Below are 27,500 nucleotides of genomic sequence, written 5' to 3'. Positions count from 1 at the left end.
CCTCATTCTCTCAAATCTGCACTTAGCTCCAAGTCTCCATAAAGTGCTACCCACACATTCATTAGAAATGTAATAGATAATCAGACTGTCTTACAAAAACAAAGTTAAACACTAAATCTAGTGCAGAGCTGAGTTCCTGATAGATCAGAAAACTATTTTATGGAATTTGAACACACTGCACTAAACTGGAAAGATCAGATGCTGGACGTTATAGACAGAATCAGCTGAGAATCGTTCTCATCAGAAACCACTTAAAGAATGCAAGTCACCAAGAGCCAGCGTCACTTGTGTAAACATCTTCATCAATGACATCAACAATGGCATCAAGTGTAACATTGAGTTTGCAGATGATACCAAGCTGAGTGGTGCCATCGATACATTGGAAGGAAAGGAAGCCATCCAGAAGGACCTGGACAGGCTGGAGAAGTGGGCCTGTGTAAAATTAATGAAGTTCAATAAGGCCAAGTGCAGGGTGCTGCACTTGGGTCAGGGCAGCCCCAGGGCAACAGTCCTCAGAACTGTCCCAGCCTGCCTGCATTAAAGTTTTCTAAAGCTCCTAGCTTGACCAAAATGGATTGATATAATTAAGTGGTGGTTAACTTATCAATACTTTAAATTTAGAATGCCTAGCTTAGCAGCTTATTTTATTTTATTTCAATCACAAGACTGCTGGCTTTTAGTTATTTCCAACTCCCTGCTTGTGATCAAAGGTACTACTGGATGCACGACTCCTACACTCACCACATTGTCGCATTATTCACTGTTTGATTCCTTCTTAGAACTGTGTAGGTCGGCAAGCTACTGCCTTTCCTCCAAGGGATGCGTTCCGAGCCTTGTCATTAAGTTCAGTAAGACTTAAGTCCATATGGGAAGCAATGCTTTCCAGTGTTTTGTTTATAAAACAAAGCAAGAACACAGTGCTCAATTTCCTTTTAATTTACCAGAAGCGGTAGTACAGCCATCTGTATTTGCCACAAAACACTAAGTAGGTTACTTACACTTCTTGAATCTGACAATATTTATACTCCATCTTAACCCACTTTTCCAAAGACAAGGCAGGCTGTTGACTAGTGCCTGAGCAAGAAGCACAACAAACAACACCTTCAGACACAGTAATTTTTATCCTTCTCACTGAAGCTGTGCTTCTGTGCAGCTAGAAATGCAGAGTCACCAGACAATAAGGAAAATCTGAGTTTGACACCTGTTAACATAAGAAGTCCTGAATTCTCAGGAAGCCAGGACTGCAGCTTTACAGTGCAATCTGGGAATAGCAACAACTGCTACTCATATCAAGCCATCAACAAATTGAGAGCTCAGTACTTTATTTTTCCTCTCTCACGGCTGATCAATACTTTACAAACACACACAAAGGTATTTCTAACCAGAGAAAGCACTAGACACAGGTTAGTTACTTCAATGCTCAAGACAACCATTTCATAGTCTTTTTTTGTCAACCATCTATTTCATACTGCTCAGTGCTGCTTGCATCCTTTATCCCAAAGGATCACATCCACCACCACTTTCTGCTTTCAAAAAACACAGAAAAACTACTTACCCTACAACAAGACACGTTAGGATGGTAGAGTTGAATCTCTATCCTTTATTTAAGGAACTAAATCCCTTCCCCAGCCCATCCAAGACAAAATGTAAAACCCTTTATAGTACTTAAAGGATGGCAAGAGGATGCGGGAAAAAGGTACTCTACCTACTATTGCCTTTAGCACTCGAACACAATTAATAGTATTACTCTTCTTCCAGTTTACAAACCTCAACTCATTCTATGTGAAGCTGAATGAAGACAACCTGCGTTCACTGCAAACCACTGTATATTAACCACCTTAATAACACTCAATTACTACTTAGACTAAAGAAAGTGTTAACTTTGCCTTCAGTTTCTACAGGAAAGTCTTTGCCACTTTCTTTCACAGTTTCAGTGATTAAGCAACCTGTAAAGAAAAAAAGATGACCTCCAAAATAGCCTATGTTCTATCACATAAACACTTCTCAGCTACTGGGAGGGAAAACTGTTAGTTATGTAGAAATTACCCTCATCCAATTAAAGGCTTATTTAATTAAGATTCCTTTGTCTCCTGGGAGTGTTTCAACTGGGCCCAGCAACACAGTCTTCCCTGATAACTCCTGGTTCCATCATCAACCTTGTCTTAACCTCAATCCAGTTTATGGCCTACATAAAAATCACTACAGACTCTGTGAGAACCCTCTCTCTGACTTAGACCACTACTATTACTAACCTAAAAATCTTTTAAAAGATATCAAAACAACTCATACCTGCATGCTTACACCTAGGACATCATCCCAAACTTCACTTAGCTTTGCAAATCCATCTTTTAAATAAGAAATAGAATCATCTTGCATTCTATTCAAATGATTTTCCAAAAATAAAAACAAGATCTATAGAACATCACTAGCTGGGGAAGGAAAAACAAAAACCAAGAGTACAACAACTACAAGACTTGAGCCACTGAGCCTAGAGGATCTGAATCAAATAGCAGTACATGCATCACACTTATCAGCTCTATAAATTCCAACAGATTACATCACTGCAGACTCAGTTGTAATATAAGCCTAGACTTTATTATGATACTCAAAGGTGGACCTAAAAGAGCCCCAAAACATCAGGGACGAAGAAGTCAGAGCATTTCAAACCCTCTCCACAGGTGCTAAACAAGACTTGACTTCACTCTAATTAGCTGAATTCACACTAAGTCCAAGCAGAGCTGCTCCACTGACAATACCATCCATGGATACATGGAGTTGACCTCTCTATATAAATACAGGATTGTGGCTTACAAATGCAAGTAATTCAATAAGATAATGCAGGAATATTGTTAGACATACTTACACATAACTGTCTCTATGTGTGTCATATACACGTGGTTTTAAAAGACTTGTGTGTAACACACCACCCTAAAAATTAACTGCAGAACTCAAAGAATTTATTCATACTATAGAACAGTCTCTCTCTCAAGTAGCAGTGAGTACTAAAGGATGAGTTCAGACCCATTTACTAAACATGAAAGTAGAGTTATGCCAATACAGTCATTAACATCTGAAGATTCTGCCCCAAAACAACACCCACAACTTTGTTGTACCACGTGATTAAAGATCAACATACAGCAGCTGATGTAGTAGACAACCAAAAATTTAAAAGGATAATCCTTAGTTCGTCTTGAACGGAGAAAGATCAGTTTGACTAAGCATTCTGGTTAGAGGCACCAAAATCTGCTGAACAGCTGCACAGCACGGTTTAATTTTATCACCAATAATTCCATTCACCTCCTCGGCACAGCTGATTCAGGAATTCTCCTATTTACCACCAACACACCTCTAACCTACAACTTCTAACCAAAAACCTAACCTTCAAAGCCATGGTCCTTCATATTTTCCACTCTCCATGTTTTTAACTGGCAGCAATATTCTAAGTGAAAGAGGACTAACGTGACAGCCTATGACTGTCCCTCTTAAATAAAGTATTTTATCTTTGTTCTCTAATCGAAGAGATTATTGGCTAGAAGACTTCTGTAATGGAATACCTTAAAGCTAATCTAGCAGGCAACACAGATGCATCTGTATGACTAGATCTACACAAGAGACCTTCAGCAACACTGATTATTTGTGTAGTTTCTTTCACCCTTGGCATAGGTAAGGCTGTCCACATTCAGATTACAAAAAGACACAAAGCTATTTCAAACCACTTGAAGGATCTCTTTGAGACAAGCGCCTGCAAGACCAGTGAGTCAGAGGAAGGAGTCTACAGGAAGAATAGAGACCAAGAACAAAACAAAGTGGCTACAGGTCAAAAATAACAACAGCATGCTGAGCAAAGTCTGTTGAAATGAAAAGATTAGGCACATTCTAAAAATAAAAAAAAAAACAACTGAGATCTACCATTAGCAGTATCTTCACTACCAGAGCACAGTAAACACAGAATAACAACCCTGAACAGTTTTGCTAGCTGCATTATTTTATCAATATTAGAAATAGGGATTTTACATCATTTGATTGAATCAATTTTTCACAAGGTCTGATATATTAAAGTTTCCTCCATCACAGTCCACTAGATACTCGAAAAAACGTAAAAGCAGATTAGTAAAAATAGACAGTTTACACGAGACAAAAGGTTTAAGATTTCCACAGAATTATTTCTTCTTGCAGTTTAGCTTAAGCACTTCTGTAAAACCATCTTTCATAAGCCACCAAGTACGTTTTTGAGATGTAATTCCCATCATTTGTGGTGCAGAACAACCACTGTGTAATAATCAAAGCCATTCACAGAGGGGAAGAAAAATGTTTTTATTAGAACTACTTCTGAGAGCTCTCAGCACCAGAAGCAAAGTGCCAATCAGCTGCTAAGTCGTACCATACCCATCCAGAAATGGACAAAACCACATTTTCAGTCAAACCCCCCCTTGCTGCCAGATATCCAGATGTTTTAAGTTCATCTCAGTACAAACCTGGGTCTCACACGCCATGTTTCTACTTCAGAAATAAAAGACTAAGATGAAAACTGTATGAAAACTTTCATCTTGCAAATTCATTTCAAGTACTTAACCACTATGTATGGCAAGCAGAGTTCCTAACACCATATCTGAATGATAAAGCAAACTAAACATTTCAGCCTGTACAAGTCACTTTCAACAGTTTCTGCATGAAACAATGAGTAGAAAAAGGAAAAAAAAAAAAATACCTCTTGTCCAGTAAGAAAGAGTAGAAGATCCCCTTCCTCCTCTTCACACATGTGAATCTGGATCACCGTTCGAATGGCAGCCTCGAGGTAATCCCTTTCTGGTTCCGGAGTATAGAATATCTCCACAGGATGGGTGCGACCCGGAATAGTTAGAAGAGGGCAGTTATCAAAGTAGACCTGAAACTTGCCAGCATCTAAAGTAGCACTCATAACTATAACCTGTAGGTATAGACAATAAAAAAGTTACCCCAAAGGCTGACAATGACCTGAGAAATGTTACACAAACAAAATACAGCAGCAGGAAACTAAACTCAATGTTAGCCATGATTTAAGCATGTTTCTATCACTATAGTACAGCACCTTCATTTCCATGTCCAAAAAACCATCCTAATTAAATATGGAAAGGTACAGATAACTGACTTTCTAGTATTTTCTTTAATACAAACTGCACTTAGGCCTTCCCTAGCATTACCTTTCTAATACAGTTCACCATTAACAGATCAAAAAGCCTCTCGATCTTTGTCAGTTGATTATTTTTCTTTATAATTACCTAGTGGTAAACGCATACACACTCTTCTTCAGCATGGCTGAACACAAAGATGTTGCTAGGCTTCATCATTACTGACCTTCAAATCAGCTCTCTGTCTTACAACTTCTTTCAAAACTCCCATCAAAATATCCGTAGCCAGTGTTCTCTCATGGGCCTCGTCAAGAATTATAACACCATAGCGCTCCAGCAAAGGATCATTCATTGCTTCACGAAGTAACATACCATCAGTCATATACCTGAATACAAAGACAATTCTATTTATTATATCTGATAAAGAATCCCCTTTCTTATTATTTATGAGGTTGCTTGAAGAAAGCCTTTATAAACCTTGTTTTTAGAATAGAAGAACTATTTCCAGCAAAGCAACAAATCCGTTTTCATTTTCACACAGAAGTTACCATAGGGTATATAAATGAAATCCGGCAGTAGAGATTAAGCTTAAAAAGTGAGAGGGTCAACAAGTTTTGGCAACATTAATGAGTAGTTTTAAGACTATTACTGGCAAACTTCCAGATCTACATTTAAAGACAGGGAAAAAAAAGGAAAAAAGATACAACTCAAATCCTAGAAACACTACTCCTGCAATAGTTTCGTTTTTAACTGAGCACTGTGAATGTGATCTGCAAACCACATACTAAGTGAGCTTGGTTTCACCTACAAAGCAGTGGAATCTGGAATAGCTAATAAATGAAACACTAGCATACATAAACTTCAGTTATGTGCCATAGATTTAGGCACAGATCAGTTCTGAAGCTTACTAGTACCTCTGCTTACTAGTGAAGTAAACTCCTAAACTTCACCAGAATTATCTTGGGTACTAAGTTACCACTGATAGAAGTCAACTCAACACATCATTTTTCTTTAAGAACAACTCATTTTCAAGTCTACGCCACACCCACGTTCTATATTTCTTTCACCTGACACTACAGCTTCCATCTCTTTTCCACTCACTCTTACTTCCTCATTACTCTTTCCAAAACCTTGCTAACATCCTCCACAGGGATCTTTATTGGACAGTCACCGTACTTACTTGAGAATGGTTTTTGCACTACTGCAGTCTTCAAATCGAATTGAGTAACCAACCTCCTGGCCCAGCATTACATCCATCTCATCAGCAACCCTCTGTGCCACACTCATTGCAGCCACTCTCCTCGGCTGGGTACATGCTACTCCCCTCTTTGGTCCAGGTAATGAGCGCATGTAGTCAACACACCATTGAGGGATCTGCCAAGAAATAGAAATAAAACAAAATTAGTTTCAACCACAGCTTCAATATCCAGATGCAATAAATATAACACAGTGGTTATATCAAATAAATATATTCATAATTTCACTGAGGTGACAACTGTATGTACAGAAATATCCAGAGTAGAAAAGCAGAGTATTTAGACTCAACACAATTAAGTAAACCATGCTCACCTTAAGCAAGTATGTAACTATCTCTGAAGTTATCAAGGAAATAAGAGGCTCACAGAACCTCTGAGCACTGTTAGTTCAGTAGCTTAAAATTATACTTTGCATTTAAAAAAAAAATATATATCTATATAATATATAATATATATATATATATATATATATATATATATTGTTCATTAATGTAGATTAATGAAAAAAAAAAAGATATTTTAATTATATACAACTTGCCTACCCAGGAATCATGACAAATAAACAAGATATGCTAATTTGGTTAACTTCTGTTCTTTGGAATTGTTATAAACTAGATATGAAATCCTAGTGTTTCAGTTTCTGTAACAACACGCTTTTTTGCTTATTTGTCAGGCACTGGTTTTCCAAGAAAGTCAGAATAATAAACAGCTTTACTTTGAAGACTTTGCAAGGTCAGTAACAGCCTGAAGAAAATGTAATATTATTAACATGTTCCATGTGATGTTTCATGAGGAGACAACTTCCAGGCAGAGCCAGTCCTAAGTTTACAGATGATATAAAATCTATTCCTCCTTACTAATTGGTTTTAACTATTATAAAAGGCTCACAATTACAGAAAAAGAAAGTGTTACCATTCATGAACCAATACAGAATAGCAGGAAGAACTGTGTAGTTTTAAGTAACCTAGGCAGATTTTCCTTCTCAAATGCTGTATCTCTACAGCAAAATGGAAACAACTGAACATATGCACAACAGACAATTGTAGACTAATGAAAAGCTGTTTTATTTTTTTCTTAAAAAGGAGAACATACCCCCCACTGTAAGTACAGAAATAAAATTTAAAAAAAGCAAAGATTAACAACTGAACAAAAGAACTCAGAAAATCCTATTCAAAACTAAAAATACCAACAGCTCATAAATACTGAAGACATGAGTCTGGAATCCTACCCAGTAGCACATACACACTTTCCAGGAGTGGAGTGTAGAAAAATGAAGCTGCTTCTCAAGTGACTAATAAAAACTCAACTCTGAATGAGGAGAAGCTTCTTAACTTTAAACAAAGCCAATCCTGACATCAGCTTTAAAGCAGGTTTCTCAGGACACAGTAAAGGGAAATAAAAATAATTTAGAGGCCATTTTCAAAGAAACAACAAAACCTACAATGCTGTCACCAAATGAAAGACAAAGCCTATGTAGACTTCAACACATGAATCTGATTTAGAAGACCATCAGAACAGTTTTCATGTCTCACTTTAAAAGAGACAAAGGACCATGATGTATGTTTGTTACTTGAGTGATGATCACTTTCAGGAACGTGAAACAACTTCCATCATCTAGATCTTACAGACCAAAGTTAACTCCACTGATGCAAATATAAAAATCCTAAATTTCCTTAATAAAAAGGAACCTCAATTAAATCTCAACCTCAATGACTTCAATAGAGAGATTTTCAAAGATAACTACCAACCAAAAAAAAAGGGGGCAGAGAAACACAGAGACCTGTGAGATCAAAGATGAAAGCAGTGAGGATTGTTGAAGTCCATTTTCAAGCCAAAAGAAAGGCACATTTTTTAAAGGAATGTAAGACAGGAGAGGAAGGAGCACTGTTCTGCCTGTTCTGAGATACTTCAATCCAATGAACTTTCTGTGTAAAGTTAGGGTAGAATTCACAACTGTCATTGGTTAATAGTTGAGTCCAACTTTTACTCATGTCATCTCTCTTGTAGGCTACAAGGACAGCAGGAGATAAAGCCATGCTCAGTATAATCACAGAATTGTAGGGGTTGGAAGGGACCTCTAGAGATCATCGAGTCCAACCCCCCAATGCTGCTTCTGAATTTCCAGAGCCACAAAACCTTGCAGGAAAGTGGCATCCCTTGTTATGGCAAACATCCTATGCCTTATAGTTGAAACTCTCATCTAAAGAATACATGTAAATTATTACAGCAGTACCATAAATAATCTCACACTTAAAAGGGAGCGTACATTGCAAACAGCACATTTAACTTTCCTAAATGAGGTTCAACTCATCCATTTCATAATTACAAAACTGAACTTAGTCTGAGAATGTTTAAAGAAAATAATTACAAAGCAAGTCATGGCAAATCCTGGGGAGATGAAAACTAGTAGCCTACATAACACATACTTCAGTTTAATAGAGTTGGGGTTGCTATTTTTTAATTTAAAGTAAGTCTGTGAAACGAGGCTTTCACAGAAAATTCTTGTCTCCCATTAATTCCAATTTTCTCAGACCTGGGGGCTCATCAAGACTGAAGCAAAAAATGGATTTTAAGAAGGGGGGAAAAGGACTTGCCAGATGGCAGCTCACTCAGAAGATTTGCAACTACTACAGCCTCTTTGCCATTAAAGTTAAGAATCGCTTTGGAAGGTCAAATCCCACAAGACATCCATGAATGCTAACCCTCCATCAGGTAAAAGAAGGCATAAGTCGTTCATGTACATACTTAGCTTGAACATTCAAGCACAGAAGAACATCATGCTATGATCAATGGATGTAAAGAGATGAAAGCAGGACAACCACTCATCAAATGGCTTAAGACAGCACTTAAGAACGCAACACTATCACATTCAAAACAACTGTTTCCCCAATTGATAGCAGGATTGTTTTCAGTGTCATATTTCTATAGAGGCATTCAGAAGATCTGCCGCCTCACAGTCAGAACCCACAGGAAGCACAGAAGACTCCAAGATAACTTCTGTGCTTTTGATAGCTTAAGTCCCACTTTTAATATAGATGCATTGGGTTTCTTAAGTTCCTTCCATAAGTTAGAGGTGAAGCAGAAACACAACTCAACAGCTGATGGATCTTTAAAAAAAAAAAAAAAAAAAAGGCAATATAGCCCTAAGGAACCTTCTATACAAGAAGGTACTTAAAATACACAGTAAAATAGCACAACATTCGGGTACATAGACATAGAAGGTATTCACTATCCTATGTTCTTCACATTTTTCAGACTAATAAATTTTATAACTTAAAAAAATCTTCCAGGACTTAGTGAGTCAGCTATAATCCCTTTTATGAAGATTAGAATATATCCTCCAGTTTTTAACTTAGTCTTAGATGAAAGGCATTTATCAGATTAGAGAAAAAAAGGTCTTTTTAATATCATATTTCCACAGAGAACAGTTCAAGAGTTGAGCAAGTTTGTTCTTCTATAAACACAACACAGCATGCCCTTCCTTATATGTTCCCCATTTTCCCAGTCCCCAAACTCTTAAGGGCTAGTGAAGCTCTGCATACCTGCTGTCATTGAGGAAGACCACATCAAACCAATACCTGATATTCCCATTGAGTTCTTACCTGTAGCACTAAGCTTCAGAAAACACTAACATGACCTTTTTCCGCTACATTTTACCTACTTTCAAGCAACCACCTACATAAACTGCTAAAGGGATACGAATTTGAAGCCAGCACCTCAAAACTATCTTCATTTACCAAACATGTAACCACCAAGGAGCCTAAAGGAGGTAAAGCCAGAGAACACAGTAGGGTTTAAAACAAGGGACGGTGAAAGATTCTCCTCACATACTTCTGCATTTGTTAAGCAAATCATACACTCATCAAATCAGTTTTGCTTGTTATTTATGAGATGTTCTGCATAATGACATTAAAGATACCAAATAAAGACTCAATCCCCTTACTTAGCAACCATCCCAACCTTTAAGAACTCCACTATTGTGAAAGTAAGAACTCACCTGTGTTGTTTTACCAGACCCAGTCTCTCCAACCAGCACAAATGACTGATGCCTAATCAAGATATCCGTGAATCTTTCTTTATATTCCCAGACAGGAAGCTGTAGTCGTTTCTTCAGTATGTCATAATAACGAGGTGTATGTGGTAGATTTGTGAAAGGGTTAATACTGTGTGGAATCATTGCTGGTTTCATAGGTGGCAACCCAGCAGCAATGAGCGTAGAGTTAGACGCAGCTCGCAACTCCTTTTCCTTCTCCCTTTCTCTGTCACGATCTCTATCTCTGTCACGATCCCTGTCACGATCTTTCCGGTCATCACGGTCCCTGTCTCGGTCACGATCCTTCCTAAAATGAGTTAGGAAACAGCAGAAAATTAGGATATTTAAATGTTAGGAAGAGATTTGAACACAAATTGATTTTAAACATCTCTACAACAAGGTGAACATAAACCAAATATTTTAAGGATTCCTTCCAACAGTTACCTGTTGTTATCTGGGGTATAAACAAAGCGCAACTATTTCTAGTACTGTGCATCAATCACCATACACAACTACTGCCACAGTTCCTCTTGTCACAAGCAAGACCATAGAGAGCACCATCTTAACCCTCTTCATTTAATGGCTGTCAGCAACCTGCTACGCTCTGCGCTTCTCACAACTCTTCCTCCAAGTGCACAAAAATATGAACATTATTACTCTTATAGCCTAATTAACAAGAGAATTAGGCCAGCCACAGAAACTAATAATAAATGAGCCCTGAAAAATGTTTGATTCTAAGATCCCAGAATGGCTTTGGAGCTTTCAAAAAAAATAATAAAAGATTTTTTTAACAAGTCTTCCATACAATTCTAACTCAACTTTGATTGCTGAGTTAGAAACTTAGAGTTAAAACTAGTAAGTTATGGTGTTTTCTCCAGTATCGCCTCCTACCACCTGCTTCAACAACAGTATGTGTGCACTCCTATTTGTCCCATCCTGTTACCAAACCTCAGACATTGCTATATCTGCACAATTTGTGAAAATCTCTATTACCTGAACTATTCCACATCTTCAACATGAAGAAATACAAACTTAAGAACATCCATAAGGAAAAAACTTATTACTTCAAGTTATAAATCTACTCCATTTTCTCTAAACTAAGATAATCTACAAAGTTAAAATCAAAGCAGCAATACCAGAACAAGTCAATGGCAAATAACTGGCATTAAACACCAACCAATCTTGGACTGGTCCACTACTTTTATCAGAGATGTGAAGTATACTTTCTTCTAACCATAAAGTCCAAGAAATAATTATATTGCAAGTGCAGAGAAATAGGATTATTTTTGTTGTATGCTCAAAATTGCATCTCACCTCAGTCTTTGTGGCAGTTTCAGATTACTAAGATCTGTGTACCCGTCTCCACACACAATTTTGCTTCCCCTACTGAACCCTGATACACTCACCAAGAAACCCCCAGATTTACCAAAGAAATACAGCCACACAGTTCCAATAAAACTCCAAACCTTACTGTGATTTGGCACTTTGAAGAGAGTCCCACTTTACCAATAAATTCCATTTTTTAGATTACATTTTAAACAACTACAAGTTTAAAAAAAAAAAATGGCATTTTTATCTGCAAAACTTTTGAACTAGAAGTGCTAAAGTAATAAGCAAACTTCTAGCTAACGTAAATTAAATGGACAGCAAGTGGGAACCAAACTGGAACTGTTACTCCCCAGTGACTGTTATCTCATTAACTCTTCAGTCATAACAGAAAAGGAACCGATCAAGTTCTACCTACATTTCAGAAGTCAAAAAGCTGACTTAAAGGTCAACCAAGAGAGTTGATTTTCAGTTCCAAAAATGGTTAAGAACAGTATAAAAGAGGGGAATCAGACGTCAGCACAGAAAAAACAGACCTTAAATCTAATCATCAATATTAATCTTTCTACAACAGCATTACTTTCCTAAGAACATGTCTGTCAGCCTTCCACTACCACTGAAATCTATGAGGCACACCAGGTACCTTGCATCAAAACAAGGGACAGGTAGAGTGATGGTTACACTGCCAAATGATAACACTAAAATCTCTGGAAACACAACTTGGCAGTTCTTCATTAATGGAATGTCACATTTAAGTCGCTCCTCATCTCTGCACTTAACAGCCTGACCATAAACCCTAAAACAAACAACAAAAAGAATCAAAACTTAATAACATTTGTCTCGTGCATAAAGTCCACAACAATCTTCATAAATGGGAAGAGGTTGGTGGCAACGGTGGGTTTTGTTGGGCATTTATATTTATTAGTTGGATTTCTGTTCTCATGTGAGGTTGCCTGGTTTGCTACCTGAACTCCTTATGCCCACCCATACAAATAGATGGAAAAAAAAAAAAAAAGGTGAAAAAAATAAATCACTGACTTAGAGGACATAAAAGCACAGAAAACTGCAAATGGAAAAGAAATAAGGTTAAACCAACATTCACAGAATCACAGAATTGTAGGGGTTGGAAGGATCTCTAGAGATCGAGTCCAACCCCCCACCAAAGCAGGTTCCCCTACACCAGGTCATACAAGTGGGCGTCCAAGTGGGACTTGAATATCTGCAGAGAAGGAGACTCCACGACCCCCCTGGGCAGCCTGTTCCAGTTCCATTCATCACAACAGAAGTCTAAGCAAAACTAACATCACTGATACATGCATTTTTGCCACTACTAAGCAGACGCAACAATAGTTGTTGGCAGTCGATGCAGCAGCAGCAGTTAGATTGGCATTTCTGCTCTTTACCTAAGAAAATCAGTGAAAACGATGCATCACACAAACACAGCAACTGTGATGTTACACAACACCAAACAAAGATAAGCGTGCTTAGAAAAAAAAACCATCGGGTTTTAAATTGCACACATACAACTTGCACAGTAGCACTGTAACAGAAAACTTCTAAACCACACCTTCCCCAAAAGGTTTTGTCTTCACAGAGGATTCTTCAAGACAGGAAGATAACGAGTGGTGTCAAGCCACTAAGGCTGCAAGAACAGCTGCAAACCAACAGCATGACTGCCATGTGGGGTTACACACACTGATACAGGCCTCAGAAAGAACATAGCAACAACTCAACATAATTTTACATTGTAGACAGGTGACCCACGTTGAAGGCAAGGTACAATGCTATTCTATACATGATGTGGTATCTATTCAAGGAGCTAATATAGTTTAATCCAGTTCCAAAACCAACTACACTGCAGAAAGCCACAGTGTGCAGAATAGGACAAGAATATACATGTTGGTAACAACTTGTGCATCGCAGCCTTCTGTAGGCTGGAAAACCTACCGACCCTTACATAAGCCAGGACAACTTAGGATGAATAGTGTGTGCCTTGTGCTGGATGAACTAAGATCTCAAGGACTATGACAAAGAAATAAACTCAACAAGTCCACAGTGACTCTTAGTCCTGTGCCACTTAAAGCTTTTAACGGCAGACTTGGTAAAGTTTTAATGGCAGATGAGGGAAGGACAAAGGGACACAAACCCGGCACCTATGGAGGTTTGAGGTGCAATATTCTGTGCTGATTCTTCTCAGATCAACACTTTTACCTAAACAGCACTGCTGGGCTTCAGGGAGGAGCTGATTCAGGATGGGATTCAGGATGGGTTCTGTGCTTCCCAAGAAGGGCAGGCCAGATAAACACAGCCCTGCCTTCCTGAGCCTTCTGAGGCCCTTTGCTCCCAAACCAACGTCAGGGAACACAAAATATGAAGAGACCGCACTAAAACAACAACGGCACATTGTTTGTGTACCCCCCACGCCACTAACCTTGATGGAAGGCTGCTAAAGCTGGTGCATCGAGCCCTAAAAGTAACTAACGCAAAACAAAGAAACCTACTCCCACCGTGACATCCCACCCCAACCCCACCTGGCGCTGCCTCCTCACATGAGGCACAACCCCAGCCGGGTACCCAGCGCAGGCAGCTAACAAAGGAATAACGCTCCCACCCGCTTAAGGACGCAGTACCTCACGCTGACCCCCTGGATCACGTTTGCCACTAAACGAAAACGACACAAGCGCATCAAAAAGGAGATGCGGAGTTGAAGGTACGGGCAGGCCGCACACAAAGCCGCGCCGCCCCACCGCCCCCAGCACAACCCGGCCCCTCCTTCTCCTCCCCGCCGCCATCCGCCTCCCCCACTCTCCAGGCCGAGCTGGGCCCAGTCCCACGCTGCAGCGCGCCCGGGCCTCGCCGCTCCCATCCATCCATCCATCCCTTCGTGCCGCCCCGCACGGCGGAGGCTCCATCCCGCGGGGAGCGGCCTGGGCCCAGAACGAGCAGCCGATCACGGGAGCGGCGCTGATCCCCCCCATCCTCCCGCCCGCCGCGGGCCGCGCTGCCTCGTACCCGTCAGAGCGCTTCTTGCTGGAGCTGTAATCGTCGCCCAGATCTAAGCGGTGGCGCTTGGACATGGCGGGGGCCGCTGGGTGCAGCGGGGCCGGGTTCAAGGGAACGCGCTTTGCGCTTCAAGAGCAGCAGCGACGGCAGCGGCGCCGCGAGGCCAGGAGCAGCCACTAAAATGGCGGCCGGAAGGAAGCGACGGGGCTGAGCGAGCCGCTGCCGCGCATGGGAGTGAGCGCCGCCCCGCCCCGCGCCTCACAACGGCTGCGGCCCACAGCGCTGTGGGGGCGGGCGGGAGCGGATGGCAAAGGTGCTTTCCACAGTCCGTTCTGCTCCCCAGCACAGGAGTATTTCCACGGTGGAAGTTAAAAGCAGAATGATGTTGGCACGTCGTTTTTGTGGGCCGTTGCTGACGCCCATGTGTGTAGAAAAACGCGACCTTTCACAAGTCATCTGAAGCAGAAGTGAGAAAATCGGTGACGTTCATTCAAATACATGACACTCATGTATTTGGGATTGCTAGTGCAAGGGAAGCCCGTGTTCCTAACGCCAGCAGGCACGGCTGCCACTATTACATCAAAGTTCGTTAGATTTGAACACAAACTAGTATTTCATAACAACTGCTGAAGTGCAATGAGACACATGAGCTAAAAATGCCATTTTCTCAATACAGTTATCAGGTCTTTCTTGTGTACTGATGCATTTCACATTTCCAGCCAGTACCAGCAGCAATCTATGGCTCAAACTGGATCCAGCAAACCTGCCTTTTGGGTTGTCTCTGTGTCCTGAACTGTGTTCCTCATCTCCATCCTCCCCCAGCGCCTTCTAGGAACTGGGTTAACCATCCATGCAAGCTGTGTTTGTTCCCTGACTGTAAGCAGAGATGAGGCTGAGCAGGAGAAGACAAAATCAGGCAATTAAGATGTCCCTAAATGAGATGTCCTAAGTGAATCGTTTGTAATGTTAATCATTTCACCACTGATATGAGCACTATTATTTCTAGGCAGACCCCCGTGCTCTCACAACTAGATCCTTCAGCTGTTTCTCCTCTCATCCATCATTAAGTCTTAGCAGCTGCCTTGCTTTCCAAAACAGTCACTTGATAATACAGCATAGCTCATAAAAGTCAATCTCTGAGAGCTTCTCGAAAGGCAAGAAGGATGTTTCTTGATACTTATCTACTGTTGGACATTCTCTTCTCTGTTCCTCCCTGCTTTCCCAGTATATTTCATGTTCTCTCAGTGCTGCAGTAGTGGTTTAAATTAATGTCTCAGATAAGACAGGTTAATATTATGGCAGTACATTTCATTCCTATCTCTTCATCTAGGTGCACCTGACAAAAAATACATTGTTTTCCAAGTCATCCTCCCTGCCTGTTCTCACTGCCTTTCTGCCAGAGATTACCAAAACCTTCACCTAGCTACTTGGAGGAGTGGTCACTCCCCAGCACTTTGGTCAAAGGAATTAGGTTAGATCAGATGTTTTGAATAAGAATTTGTTGTTAACTTGTGTAACTCTGAGGGCAAGAGAGTATTCTCACAACTGGCTCAGCTAGCAAATCTGAAAATGGTCAGAAAAAATCACTTAGCAGCAAGTGACCTGTTCCACGGGCACAGCCAGCTCAGGAAGTAGGTGTTTACCCACACCCTCATGTTCTTCCAGAGTTACATCAGTGTAACTGCTATAACATTCCACAAAGACAAACCATCAGTGTATATTTAGTAGAAGAGCATTTTTTATTTTAAACGATACAACAAAACGACACCCTCAGCTCAAGTTCTAGGCACTACTACAATAAAGAATACCATTTTTTTCTGCTTGAAGTGATAACTGAAATAAACATTCCAGAAATTCTGGACTTTGAGCTTTTCATGCAAAACTGGAAGTAATTTTCCAAGTTATATTACAAAAAAACTCTGGAAAAATCTGTGTCACAGTTTGCCAGGGGTTAAATGTTACGGGTTTCTCTCTACATGCCAAATATCAAGCTTATTTTCTCCAAGGCAGCGTACAAAGCACTACATTCCCAGAGGGTAGCTACACAAAGCTCTTTAAATGACAACTGTATTAAGCAAAAGCTTAAGAATACTGGAAATAGGGGAGACGTTGAGCTGATTAGAGAAGGGAGACAAAAAATAAAACAATAAGGGGGCTGGATCTCCCTGGAAAGTGGGAAAAATAGAAGAATGTAAAAGCATTACATGCATCAGCTGTGAAGGGTAACACCTGAGATTCTTAGAAGGCAGAGGCTGTTCAACAACAGGTGCATGGAGCGTTCAACTGTACGTTCCTGATCTTGATTGCTCCTCCAAGCAGCATAAAGGCACTTAGGCTCTTGATCCAGGTTACCACATGGCCAACCTCAGGAAAGCTCCTGGTTTAGGAGGAGGGAAAAGCAGAATAGATATCTCAGCAGGCATGAGATCTTAAAACTGGTTACACCTTCTCAGAAAACAATACATATATAGTGTGTCATGTGGGGTGAGCTGGAGTCCTCTGTCCCAGACTGATACCTCATGCTCCAATTGTCTTTATTAACAGTACTTTGCAAACTGCTGAATGCAGCCTCCACCCGTGTTTTGAGCTATTGGCTCCATAATGAACAATTTTGTCCCATCATCCTGAAGAATTGTCAATCTAAGGCTTTCATCCTGCAAGCACACACATGCTTTATTTTACTAATGCAGTTAATCCTTTTAACTTCAAAGGGATTACTACAAGTAGCAAAATTAAGCATGTAGGTAAGTATTCACAGGATTCTAGCCCAAATGTAAGATAAGACGAGAAAGAAAGATTGAGAAGCACAAATTGACATAATGACAAAGTGGTGAGCATTACGTCAAAAGCTTCAAGGATGAAAGGAATGTGCAAAATAGGGCATATTTAAGCATATTTTCCGCCTTTTCAAATACATTTGTTAAATAATAGTTCGGTTTCCCCCATGTCTTTCATAACCATCTATAAGAATGAAAATCTTAGATCACTGAGTTAGGAGATATTTATGAGTTGCCTTCTGAGCATCTATTCTTCTCTCAGTTTCTTACCCTAGTTTTTAAAAGTACACTCCTTGGTATCAAAATCCTCTCAGACAATTTTTAGTGAATATTTCTTTGATTTTCATGTACACATATTACTCTCATGTTAATTGGGTTAAAAAGGGCATGAACATTTAAAACTGAAACAGTTGCTGTGAATAACATCTATGAAACACTATAATTTGTTTTCTGATTTTGTGTTTCCTTTTCCCCAAGAGACTAAGCATGGGTCTTAGGCAAGTTGTAATTCAAGTACATGCCCCTGGAACAAATGAGGATTCTGACAGAGAAGTCCAGTATCACAATTTTTTACTGCATGCAACTAATTATTTCACCGTCCTCATAGAGATTCTAAGCCTATAAAGGGCAGAAAAATGACATATATCCAGCCTAGCATCTTAGCTGAAACACACCTTCCTTATTCAAGCTAAAACAAGGTTGTGGGTGATGTGAAACCACACTTACTCATCCACTGCAGGAATGGAAGCAGAAAGAGTAAGCAGTTACAAGAGACAGCTATGAGGGGTGGGAGGGAGCATTTAAATTTGCTGTAGCTTTACTGTTAGAGCCCTAAAATCTCTGTAGTATGTATTTATTTCATGGCTGGCCAGTTGGTGGTAGACTCAAGGTTATACATTTGCAATGCTATGGCCACACTTACTTTGCCAATATTTACATGGCCACACTTACTTTGCCAATATTTACAGTCTGTTTTTTAAAAATCATAGAATCCTTAGAATTGGAAGGAACCACTAAAAGTCATCCAGTGCAACGCTCCTGCAACCAAATGGATATCTGCAGCTAGATCAGATTGCCCAGGGCCTGATGCAGGCTCACCTTGGAAGTCTCCAGGGACAGAGTATACCCATCACATCTCTGGGCAGCCTGTCCCAGTGCCTCACCATGCTCACTGTAAAAGACTTTTTCCTTATATCTAACCTAAATCTACCCTCTTTTCACTTACAACTGTTTCTCCTTGTCCTTTCACCACAGACCCTGCTGAATAAACTGTCCCCTTCTTTCCTGTAGCTCTCCTTCAGATAGTGAAAGACCGCTATCAGGTGACCTTGGAGCCTTCTCGTCTCCAGGATGAACAGCCCCAGCTCTTTCAGCCAGTCTAACACTTTCTTCCTTTTTTTTTTTTTCCCCTTTTTTTTAAATCTACAGCACATGATATTAAAGAATTTCCTGCAAACTAATTTAATAAAAATAATAAAAAAGTATTTATGATAAAGCAGTCTGCTCTAAAAGAATATATATAAATGGATAATGTTCTTATCAAATTACCCAGGAGCCTTAAATGCAAATGCTCATCACAGCCAAGCTCTCATTCTGTCCTCCCACCAAGCCTGTGTGAATAAATGGACCTAATCCTCATGTTCTGTCACATCACTGGAGAAAGAATACTTGAGACAAGAGCCCACAATCAGAGCAGGTTTTATGTTAGACTCACATATTTTTCAGATTTAAAATTGTGCAGATGAATACATAGACAGATATAAATTTCTGCTGTGAAGAAAAGAGGCAGCTTCTCTGTAATTACAGAAACTAAACTTTGCAACACTTGAAGTATATATAAATCAATACTTTGAATTGCTCTGGGAAGCGTGCTCTAGGAAGCCAGCATAGTAACAGCAGTGTTGCCATGATAGTCTCTTTTTTGCTGCTTAAGTTGGCTATCTGAACTTTTTGAATGGTCTTTAAACATTATCCCAAATAGAACACATCTGTAATAGCCTGAAGGTGAGGAAGGCAGGGATGATTTTGTTAAAGTTTCATAAAGAAGAAAAAAGAGACAGAGGTGGGGAATTGCATATGTTAACAAAGTTCATTTCGTATCTTTCTAGCAAGCTGAAACAGTAGCAGCTAATGGCTTAAAAAAAGCCCACCATATCTTATTGACAGATAAAAAAATATACATACTTCATTAACAGGGACAGATATTGGGCCACCAGTACAATTACATCACTCTGTCATAACATTTCAAAGAGGAAAAATTAATGAGTACCTGCAGTCCTCTGAGAAAATGATGTCTGAGAACCAGGTGAAATAGAAAGGAGCACCAGACACAAGAAACTACAGTGCTGAAGTTTATACCCACTCTTCACTGCAGTATGAACAATCAAGTGTGCATTCTCAGATTTTAGCTGAGAAGTGACTTTAAGAGCACCTGTATCTATTGGAACAATAACCAGAGTGGCAATTCATTGCTGAAAACAAAATACATTCTCTAGAAGGAAATACATTGCTGTAGATAAGAAGCTACTATTCTCAGCCCCTCAGTCACTTACCAAGGCCTCATGATCACCTCTAGTCCCCTTGAGGAACCTTGCAAGAGCAGATAATCATTATGTGCTTTGAATACAATCTGAAAAGGTACTGTTAATGCAAAATATCACCACTGAGTAAACTAGGCTATAAATCTAATTTATATTCATTATACACTGAATTCACACAGCGTTCTGGTAACTTCTAAGTCTTTCCAGTTAAAATAGCATTGTTTTAATACCTTCCACATTTGGAAACATCTGAAACTACAGGCTAATATGTTGTGTGCAAGGGCAGTTTATCTTTTAAGCTCCTTACAATCTGACTTCTTCCTCGGCCAACTGAAATCTTGGGACAAGCTCCTTAGATATAAGATGTTTTTGGAAAGGAGTAAATATTTCATGGGGAGCTGTTTGAATTCAGAGAAGATCAGGTTTTCAAGTTACCGTTTGATCCTCTGCTGGAGTAGTAGAATTAGAACAAATGCAAGTTTTTCAGTTAGCACTTCTTTTGCAGAAGCCTGGTTCTGTCTTGCAGTTTCTTTGCAAGTTTTTCACATCCACAGAGGTAAAATACGTATTAAAGTGGTATATATTTCCATTTATTTTTTATTTAGCACAATCTCTTGCTTGTTCCATTCACTATGGCATTAACGCCCTAAGACTTCCTTTTTTTGAGTGGAAAGTCCTCTCTTTAATAGAACTTACAAAACATTCATATTCATGCCTGAGGTTAGTCTTGCTAGATCTACCAGCATTACATCTTCGCTTTGAGTATTTGCTTAAGTATTAGTAAGCTCACTGGAAGTATTAGGAAGCTTATTGGAATGCACTGCCCAGGGAGGTGGTGGAGTCACCGACCATGGGAGTGTTCAAGAAACGTTTGGATGTTGTGTTGAGGAATATGATTTAGCTGGGAAGTATTAGTAATGGTTGGACTAGATGATCTCCTAGGTCTTCTCCAGCCTTGATAATTCTGTGATTTGCTCAGTTTCTGCCCATCTACAAAGAACACACACACACTTTCAATAAGCTAACATTACAAAAAAGCTACTGAGCTGCATAAGAGTTGATCTAATAACCCCTACTTTGCAAACTACTAATATACAAAACAGTAAATGCTAGTCCTTATCTTCATAATAAGTTCCAGACTGCATAACAAAGTACCAAGCAGTAGAAAACTACACAGAATAAGAATCCATCATATCCTATAAATAGTCCATACCAAACCATAAACATTAATTATTGTCTCTTGCCCAGCTGGGCCAAGTTTTTTAACTAATGATCTACCTTACTCTTTTCCTGTGCAATCAAGTCTTTTTCTCTCAACTGCATTAAAAGCCCCCTTGCAGGAAAAAGTCCTCAGCAGCGAATTTAAACTTCTGCAGCTGTGTCAAAATGGACTGTAACCTTCCTCTTGACAACTTAATTCTGTAACACCCCAGCTTCGCAAAGTTAGGTTGTTTGTTAGTGTGTGCCATTCTTCTATCCACAGCTTAGAGTAACAATCACAAAGTCAATGTAAGAATCCTAAAGGAACAAAAAAAGACATTAGCTAAACTTTTTTCCTTTTTCTTTTTTAACATGCTGTTATATTACACTGCTCTGCAAAGATTTCTTCTCTCACAAGCAAGTCTGATTCTAGAGAGAAAGAAGAGAGTTCTGCTACAGCTGCTCCTTCCTGCAAAAACAAAGGGACTGATATACTCAATGAGTAACCAACTCATCCCTCAATGGAAAACAGGGTAACCCGTGTACCTTCTCCATTTGTTTTTTAATTGTAACAGCCACATCTAGATTAACATAAAGAACTGTCTGCTATCTCATGTATCCCAAGGCTCATTTTGGTATTTCAAGTAACAGCGTCCTTACTGGTTACACAACTTCTGCCTTTGCAAAGGTGAGCCACATGCATGGCCTTCTTTGTGTGTTATAACTGATCTATATGCATAGAGGTTGGATTTATTATACGAGTGCTGCTTTTTTTGTCCACATTTGAAAAAAGTACTAGGGAAGATGGTGGTAAGGACCATTAAGGATGTCATAGTCTTGCCCAGACTCCTTAGACCTATAACTCATAGCAGAAGCTGCTCACTTTCAGGATTCCTTATATTCCCCATCTTGCATCACATGAGTGCACACTTCCTTGTCATAAGAGATACCTCAAGAAAAGAAAATGACTGGGAGTGATTTGTTTGGTAAGTCATAGGCAGGCTACAAGGCCCAAATAATGCAACGCCGGTTCAAACTTCTTTTAGTTTTCTGAAAATATGTAATTACACTATGTATATCTTCTATGTTGTCATATTGTACAGTAATTACAGAGTAATTTCATTTACTACATAAATCTCTAATGCTACCATTATAGCAGTATGACACTATTATAATAATGCTATTGTAATAAGAAAGGGAGCAGAATTAATGTTACCAAAGGTAAAGAAGCGCTCCATTCTGCAGTTCAAATGTGTGTTTTTTAAGTGGCTCCTGCCCAAAGTTGCATGAAACAACCCAGTGTTATATTTAACATGCAGCATGTAGTTCTGTGGGAGAAAATTAGGTTTTCAGAGATGGTTCCGCAGCACAAAGCAATCCCTGCCCTTCCCAGTCCAGACTGCTCACTCTTGTCTCTGCAGCACCCTCTCCCTTGTTATAGCATGGCTATTTGGATAGTCACACAGCGCATCAGGCTGTGAAACTGATAGGGCTAAAAAAGCAGCCTAGCAACAACAACATAAAAGCAGTTTCTTAGCTTGTTTAGTTTCCCAACAAGGACAACAGATGGAGTAGCACAGGGACGCAGGCAAGCAACTGGAGACAGGACACTGTGTCAGCTGCCAGATCCCCTGAAAAAAATCCATGACACACAACCACCTGACACTGCTCACCATGGTAAAAGAAAATAACTAGCTCCTGAACGTCTGTGAGCAAATAACTTCGTATTTTCTTACATGAATAAAACCAGCTCTTACAAAAACACCTATTCCATTTTTTTATTTATTTCTCTAAGATATTACATCATTTGTCATTAGCTTTATTTCTCCATGGATTCTAATGGAAATTAATATAATGAAATGATTTTACAGTGAAGATTGCTAGATTATTATTAATTTGGGGGTGAAATAAGAGAATGCTGCTCAGCACTGTGTGAGAGAGCATTGAGCTAAGGACTTCAGTACAAATATTCTGTGACAAGTGTGCAGTGTCCTACAGCAAAACATTTTAATCTGCAGGAAAAATAAAAGACAATTTACATCCTCCAAAAAGAGAAGCTGAAATGCTATGAACCTTGTAAAACGTATGAAATCAAGCTAGACTCTCATGCCCTTATCTTTTAATACCACACATACTCGAACATTCAACAAGTGTAAAATGACCAGGACAAGATGAGATATGGTAGCTTAGTGGGTAGTAACAGTTATAGGACAGTTGAACTTGATAAACTAGATGATCTTGTAGATCCTTTCCAACCTTTTGATTCTGGAATGGAAATGCAGATGAAGCAAATGGTGTGTTGTTGATTTCCTTTAGCAGCACCCACTGACATGCATGAGTGCTTGCTGAAAGTGTCTGGAGACCAAATACTGGATATGAGCACAGTGAGGCAGTGGTGTTGTTTCAGCTGTGGCAATAGTGAGTTACCACACCTGTTGCAGATTTTCATGAGCACGGCATGCTCATGACATTTACTTCTGATTTAAAAAAAAAAAAAAAGATAGGACTCACCAATGTTGAGAAACTACAAAGGAGAAAGAAAGTGATAGATATTATTTAATTGGAGGAGATGGAGGAAAAAAGGCTACAGAAGGAAGATGAGGAATAGAACAAGTTAAGGAGAAAGCTGCAAGTGAAACTGGTTGGGGAAAAGGCAAAGTGGCCATATGTTCTAGGTACAGCGACACAGGTCTCCCAGGAGATGAGCCCAGATGCTGTGTACAATGCAACTGTGACTTTGTCATTGAAGGAGGTGAGAATAAGAAAGTAACAGAAAGATTCTTTATATTAAATACCACATATATCTATTTATCCTTGGATGGGACAAAAGCAGAGTTAAGCATTTTCCTAACTTCCGAGCTCGCTGGTGTTCAGTGAATGCAGTTAAATTTTCATCATATTTCAAGATAGTTGCAGTACATCTTGATTTGCATAGGTACCACTTCCCTACCTGCCCACTCCTTGATGTGGTCTTTACCATCCTTGGTATGCATCAACACTGAGCTGCTGCACTGCATTTCTGATTTCTTCCATCAGCTTTCATTTTGATTCAAATAGATCTGCAGCGACTGCCAGCAGTTCCATAAACCAGGTCTGGAATATTAACAAGGTCTTCTAATTTTGAAGAGGAGATAAGTAAGGTTCTCTTTATCACTGAGCACAGTGGTCTTGTACTTTCAACAAGAAGGCTCCCTCCCAGAACAGATTCCATATTTCTAGGTAGATTTCACAGATGGAAATACATGCATATTGCCATCTGATTAAATGTTGTTCTTGAAACAAATGTTAAAAGCATTCCCATCCTGCCCAAAAAAAACCAGAACATTGAACTATTTCCTCCCTCCAGCAAAAACTCCATCCTTCAGGGTTTTCGCAGCTCACCCAGAGAAAGCCATGGCTGACCTGATCCAGCACCAGCAGCAGTCCCCCTTCACGTGGGAAGTTAAACCAGATGATCTCCAGAGGTCCCTCTCAATGAGCTGAAAGCAAAGCAGAAAGTAAGAAGGGCTTTGAGGCTACTTCAGTACTGGCAGAATAAATTAGAAGACATTACCAAATTGTCAGCTGACGTTGCTGACACTTGAGGTAAGGAAACAATATTCAAATTGTGTAATTCAGAATCTTTAATGACCACTTCAGTAAGTCTTAGTGAGGTAAGGCACACGGCATTTAAATTGCATTAGCTTTTCTACTATAGAGATGTAAATTGCTGCAGACTACTAGTGGATAACTTACATTATAGATGTCCAGGCCAAGTTTCATTTCTACATGAACTGTGTTATTTCATATCTTTATCAAGCTAGTGTTTTTCTCTTAAAGCTCAACTCAATTATAAATAGAAGCACTGAAGAAACGAACAAAAATTATCTCCATCTAAAAACAAAGCTTCCAAAAACATCTCCAGATGTGAATGGAAAAGAAAAAGAAGACTCAGCCAAGGGTAAGAAAAGGAAAATACTGATTAATGAGGTTTGTTTGTTCTGGGGTGTGATCAAACAGACCAGCACCACAGTCAGTGATAAAAGGAGGCAAAGTGCTGTGCAGACTGTTACATTCATCTGCTTAAAATTCTCATGGTCTGAGTGCTAGAATAATTTGCTCCACACCATCTGGCAGATATAAGAAAAATGAATATGTAGTGGAGGGAAGGTATGAGGAAGCTCTCTGCATTTTTTTATAGCATGTAAAAAATACTGAAGTCCACAACTTAAGTCACACATCACTGTTCAATACCTTAAATGCACAAGCTTTAAACAATCCAACAAATGCTGACTTTTAAGCCATACAGAAATAAACCTATAACGTAAGTACAATCCAACTCTGTACTTGGAACTGGAATATAACAGCTATGAAATGCAGTGCAGAAAGTGAGTGCAAGTATTACTTGCTGCACAATGTGATTTGTACACTGTCATCCATGCCCAAAGCAGAGAGGATAACTGTCTCACGGCTCTCAGCTAGAGCTCTCAACTCCACTTGCAAGTCCTGCAACTAACTGTGAAAACCTTCTATGTTGTTCAAGAAGAAATACCATAAACAGCTCATACTCCTAGAAAATTAAAGCTGCTGTGGGATACAGAAACGTACATTGAACTTGTATGTCTCAAGGAAACAGGGAAGCCACTTTCCTAAGCATGTTTCTCCACAGGAAACACAGTATTCTTACATCCTTCATTTTCATTGGTTGGTGTGGGGTTTGCATAGCCTTGCCTCAATTTTGGTTCAAATTTTTGGTCCGTTATTAGCCAAAATGACTGATAAAAGTAATCATAAACTGGATGCAGTCAGGTACAACATAAGTGATACAAAAGTCCTCAATCAGCTATGAAGCTCAGATGGACCTGAAGGGAAGAAAATATCTCATTTTTTGCCACAGTTTGTCCCTTAGATATTAATACTATTCTTTGCATTGGAGAAACCATGTTATTCCTCTATTTTTTATTACAGCAATCACACAACCACCTACACAAATTTGTTCCCTATAGAATAACATTATCACATATTAGAGCAACCACTCCCCAAAGTTGTGCTTTACCTTTTGTCACCAATGAATACTTAGCATAGGAGATAATATTGCACATGGTAAGCACATGTTTCTCTCACTGAACACCTGAGGACCTGTAGGTAACAAGGCAGAGAACAGAAGTTGAGTAACTACTTTCTCTGAAGCAAAATAGCCACAGCAATGAGCCCTTATTATGCTTTTTGATACACTGGCTAAACACATCCCTATGAACAGGGAAAGCATACAGATGTGCTTTCCATTTGGATAAAGGGACTTGACAATAAACTTCAAGATGGCTGGAAAAAAATATCAGTTTTCTGGTTTATCCGCAACTCTGTTTTGAGCTGACAAATCAATTAGCTGAGAACTTTGAAGTGGAACGCACAGAGGTGTAATCAGACACTCAACTCAAAAATCTGATCATGTCTTTTTACCAAATATTTACAAGCCTTCTCTTAACAGAGAGAAATAACCCTCCCTTCACAGTCGCACCTCATTCACATTACTACTTTTTGACAGTACATGCATTTGTACTGTACTATTTTGAACAACTTAAGGACAGAGTATAAGAAGAGCATAACTTAAAAAAATAATAACCTCTAACAACCCCCTTGAGAGCTCACTAGGAGCTGCAGCCATTGTCATCAAACAAGCAGATGCATCAGAGTCACAGAAACAGGGTCAAATATCCCCCAGTCTTATAGTCTTGTTGCCTTAAGTAATGTGATTGAAGCACAATGGAAAGCACAACAAGACAGCAGAGCAGCAAGACCCCAGGCTGCAAAAAGGATCTACTCAGACACAACAGCAGTAGGCACAGAAACAAGCAGAGGAAGGAAAAGAAAAAATGGGGAGGAAAACAAACTGCTTACCTCCAGAAGGATTCAGATATACAGAGATCTCCAGCAAAGCACCCACAGCACCACCACCAACCCTTAAATGAGGTTTGGGAAGTAGTGCCTCCTTGCTCCACCCCTTTCAGTCACTCAGGTTCATTGCATGCACCTGAGCTCCCCTGGGTTGGCCTTGCCTTCCCACCAGCTGCTCCATCACTGGTTCAGGCCACAACTTAGCATTTCTGCTACACCTTCTTTTTGGTATTAATAAAAATATTAAATATAAAAATAAGTGTTGTTAATTATATATATTTTGTTATATATTCTATGAGGGCTGCTCCAAAAGTAATGCCACTTATTTTATGATGATGGCCCACATTGTCAGAGGCAGGTGTTGGTGGTGTAGCAGCATAGGT

At 39.5% G+C, this 27,500-nt stretch overlaps 1 protein-coding gene and 1 long non-coding RNA gene across 4 annotated transcripts in view; both read right to left on the bottom strand.

The window, feature by feature from the left end:
• Nucleotides 1-14,924, bottom strand: part of DHX15 (DEAH-box helicase 15) — a 35,702-nt gene extending 20,778 nt beyond the window's left edge. The window contains exons 1-5 of the mRNA XM_015862646.2: nt 14,736-14,924; nt 10,362-10,704; nt 6,289-6,482; nt 5,335-5,494; nt 4,709-4,927 (exon numbers count right to left, since the gene is read on the bottom strand). Coding sequence (XP_015718132.1) covers nt 4,709-4,927; nt 5,335-5,494; nt 6,289-6,482; nt 10,362-10,704; nt 14,736-14,800 — 981 coding nt within the window. The 5' untranslated portion in view covers nt 14,801-14,924. The remainder of the gene's footprint in view (nt 1-4,708; nt 4,928-5,334; nt 5,495-6,288; nt 6,483-10,361; nt 10,705-14,735) is intronic.
• Nucleotides 14,925-16,442: 1,518 nt separating this feature from the next.
• LOC107314077 lies at nt 16,443-27,292 on the bottom strand. Of its 3 annotated transcripts, none has more exons than XR_001555288.2 (5): nt 27,121-27,292; nt 26,279-26,361; nt 24,646-24,722; nt 24,194-24,545; nt 16,443-17,103 (listed from the first exon to the last, which is right to left on the bottom strand). It is a non-coding gene; the product is annotated as an uncharacterized LOC107314077 (long non-coding RNA). The 3 variants fall into 3 exon arrangements; XR_001555289.2 differs by having other exon boundaries at nt 24,194-24,357; nt 27,121-27,287; XR_001555290.2 differs by having other exon boundaries at nt 24,194-24,336; nt 27,121-27,285.
• Between the last annotated feature and the right edge of the window lie 208 nt (nt 27,293-27,500).

This window comes from Coturnix japonica, chromosome 4 (assembly GCF_001577835.2).
Source record: "Coturnix japonica isolate 7356 chromosome 4, Coturnix japonica 2.1, whole genome shotgun sequence".
In the NCBI taxonomy this organism is placed as follows: domain Eukaryota; kingdom Metazoa; phylum Chordata; class Aves; order Galliformes; family Phasianidae; genus Coturnix; species Coturnix japonica.
This window is presented reverse-complemented; position numbering and strand designations above follow the sequence as displayed.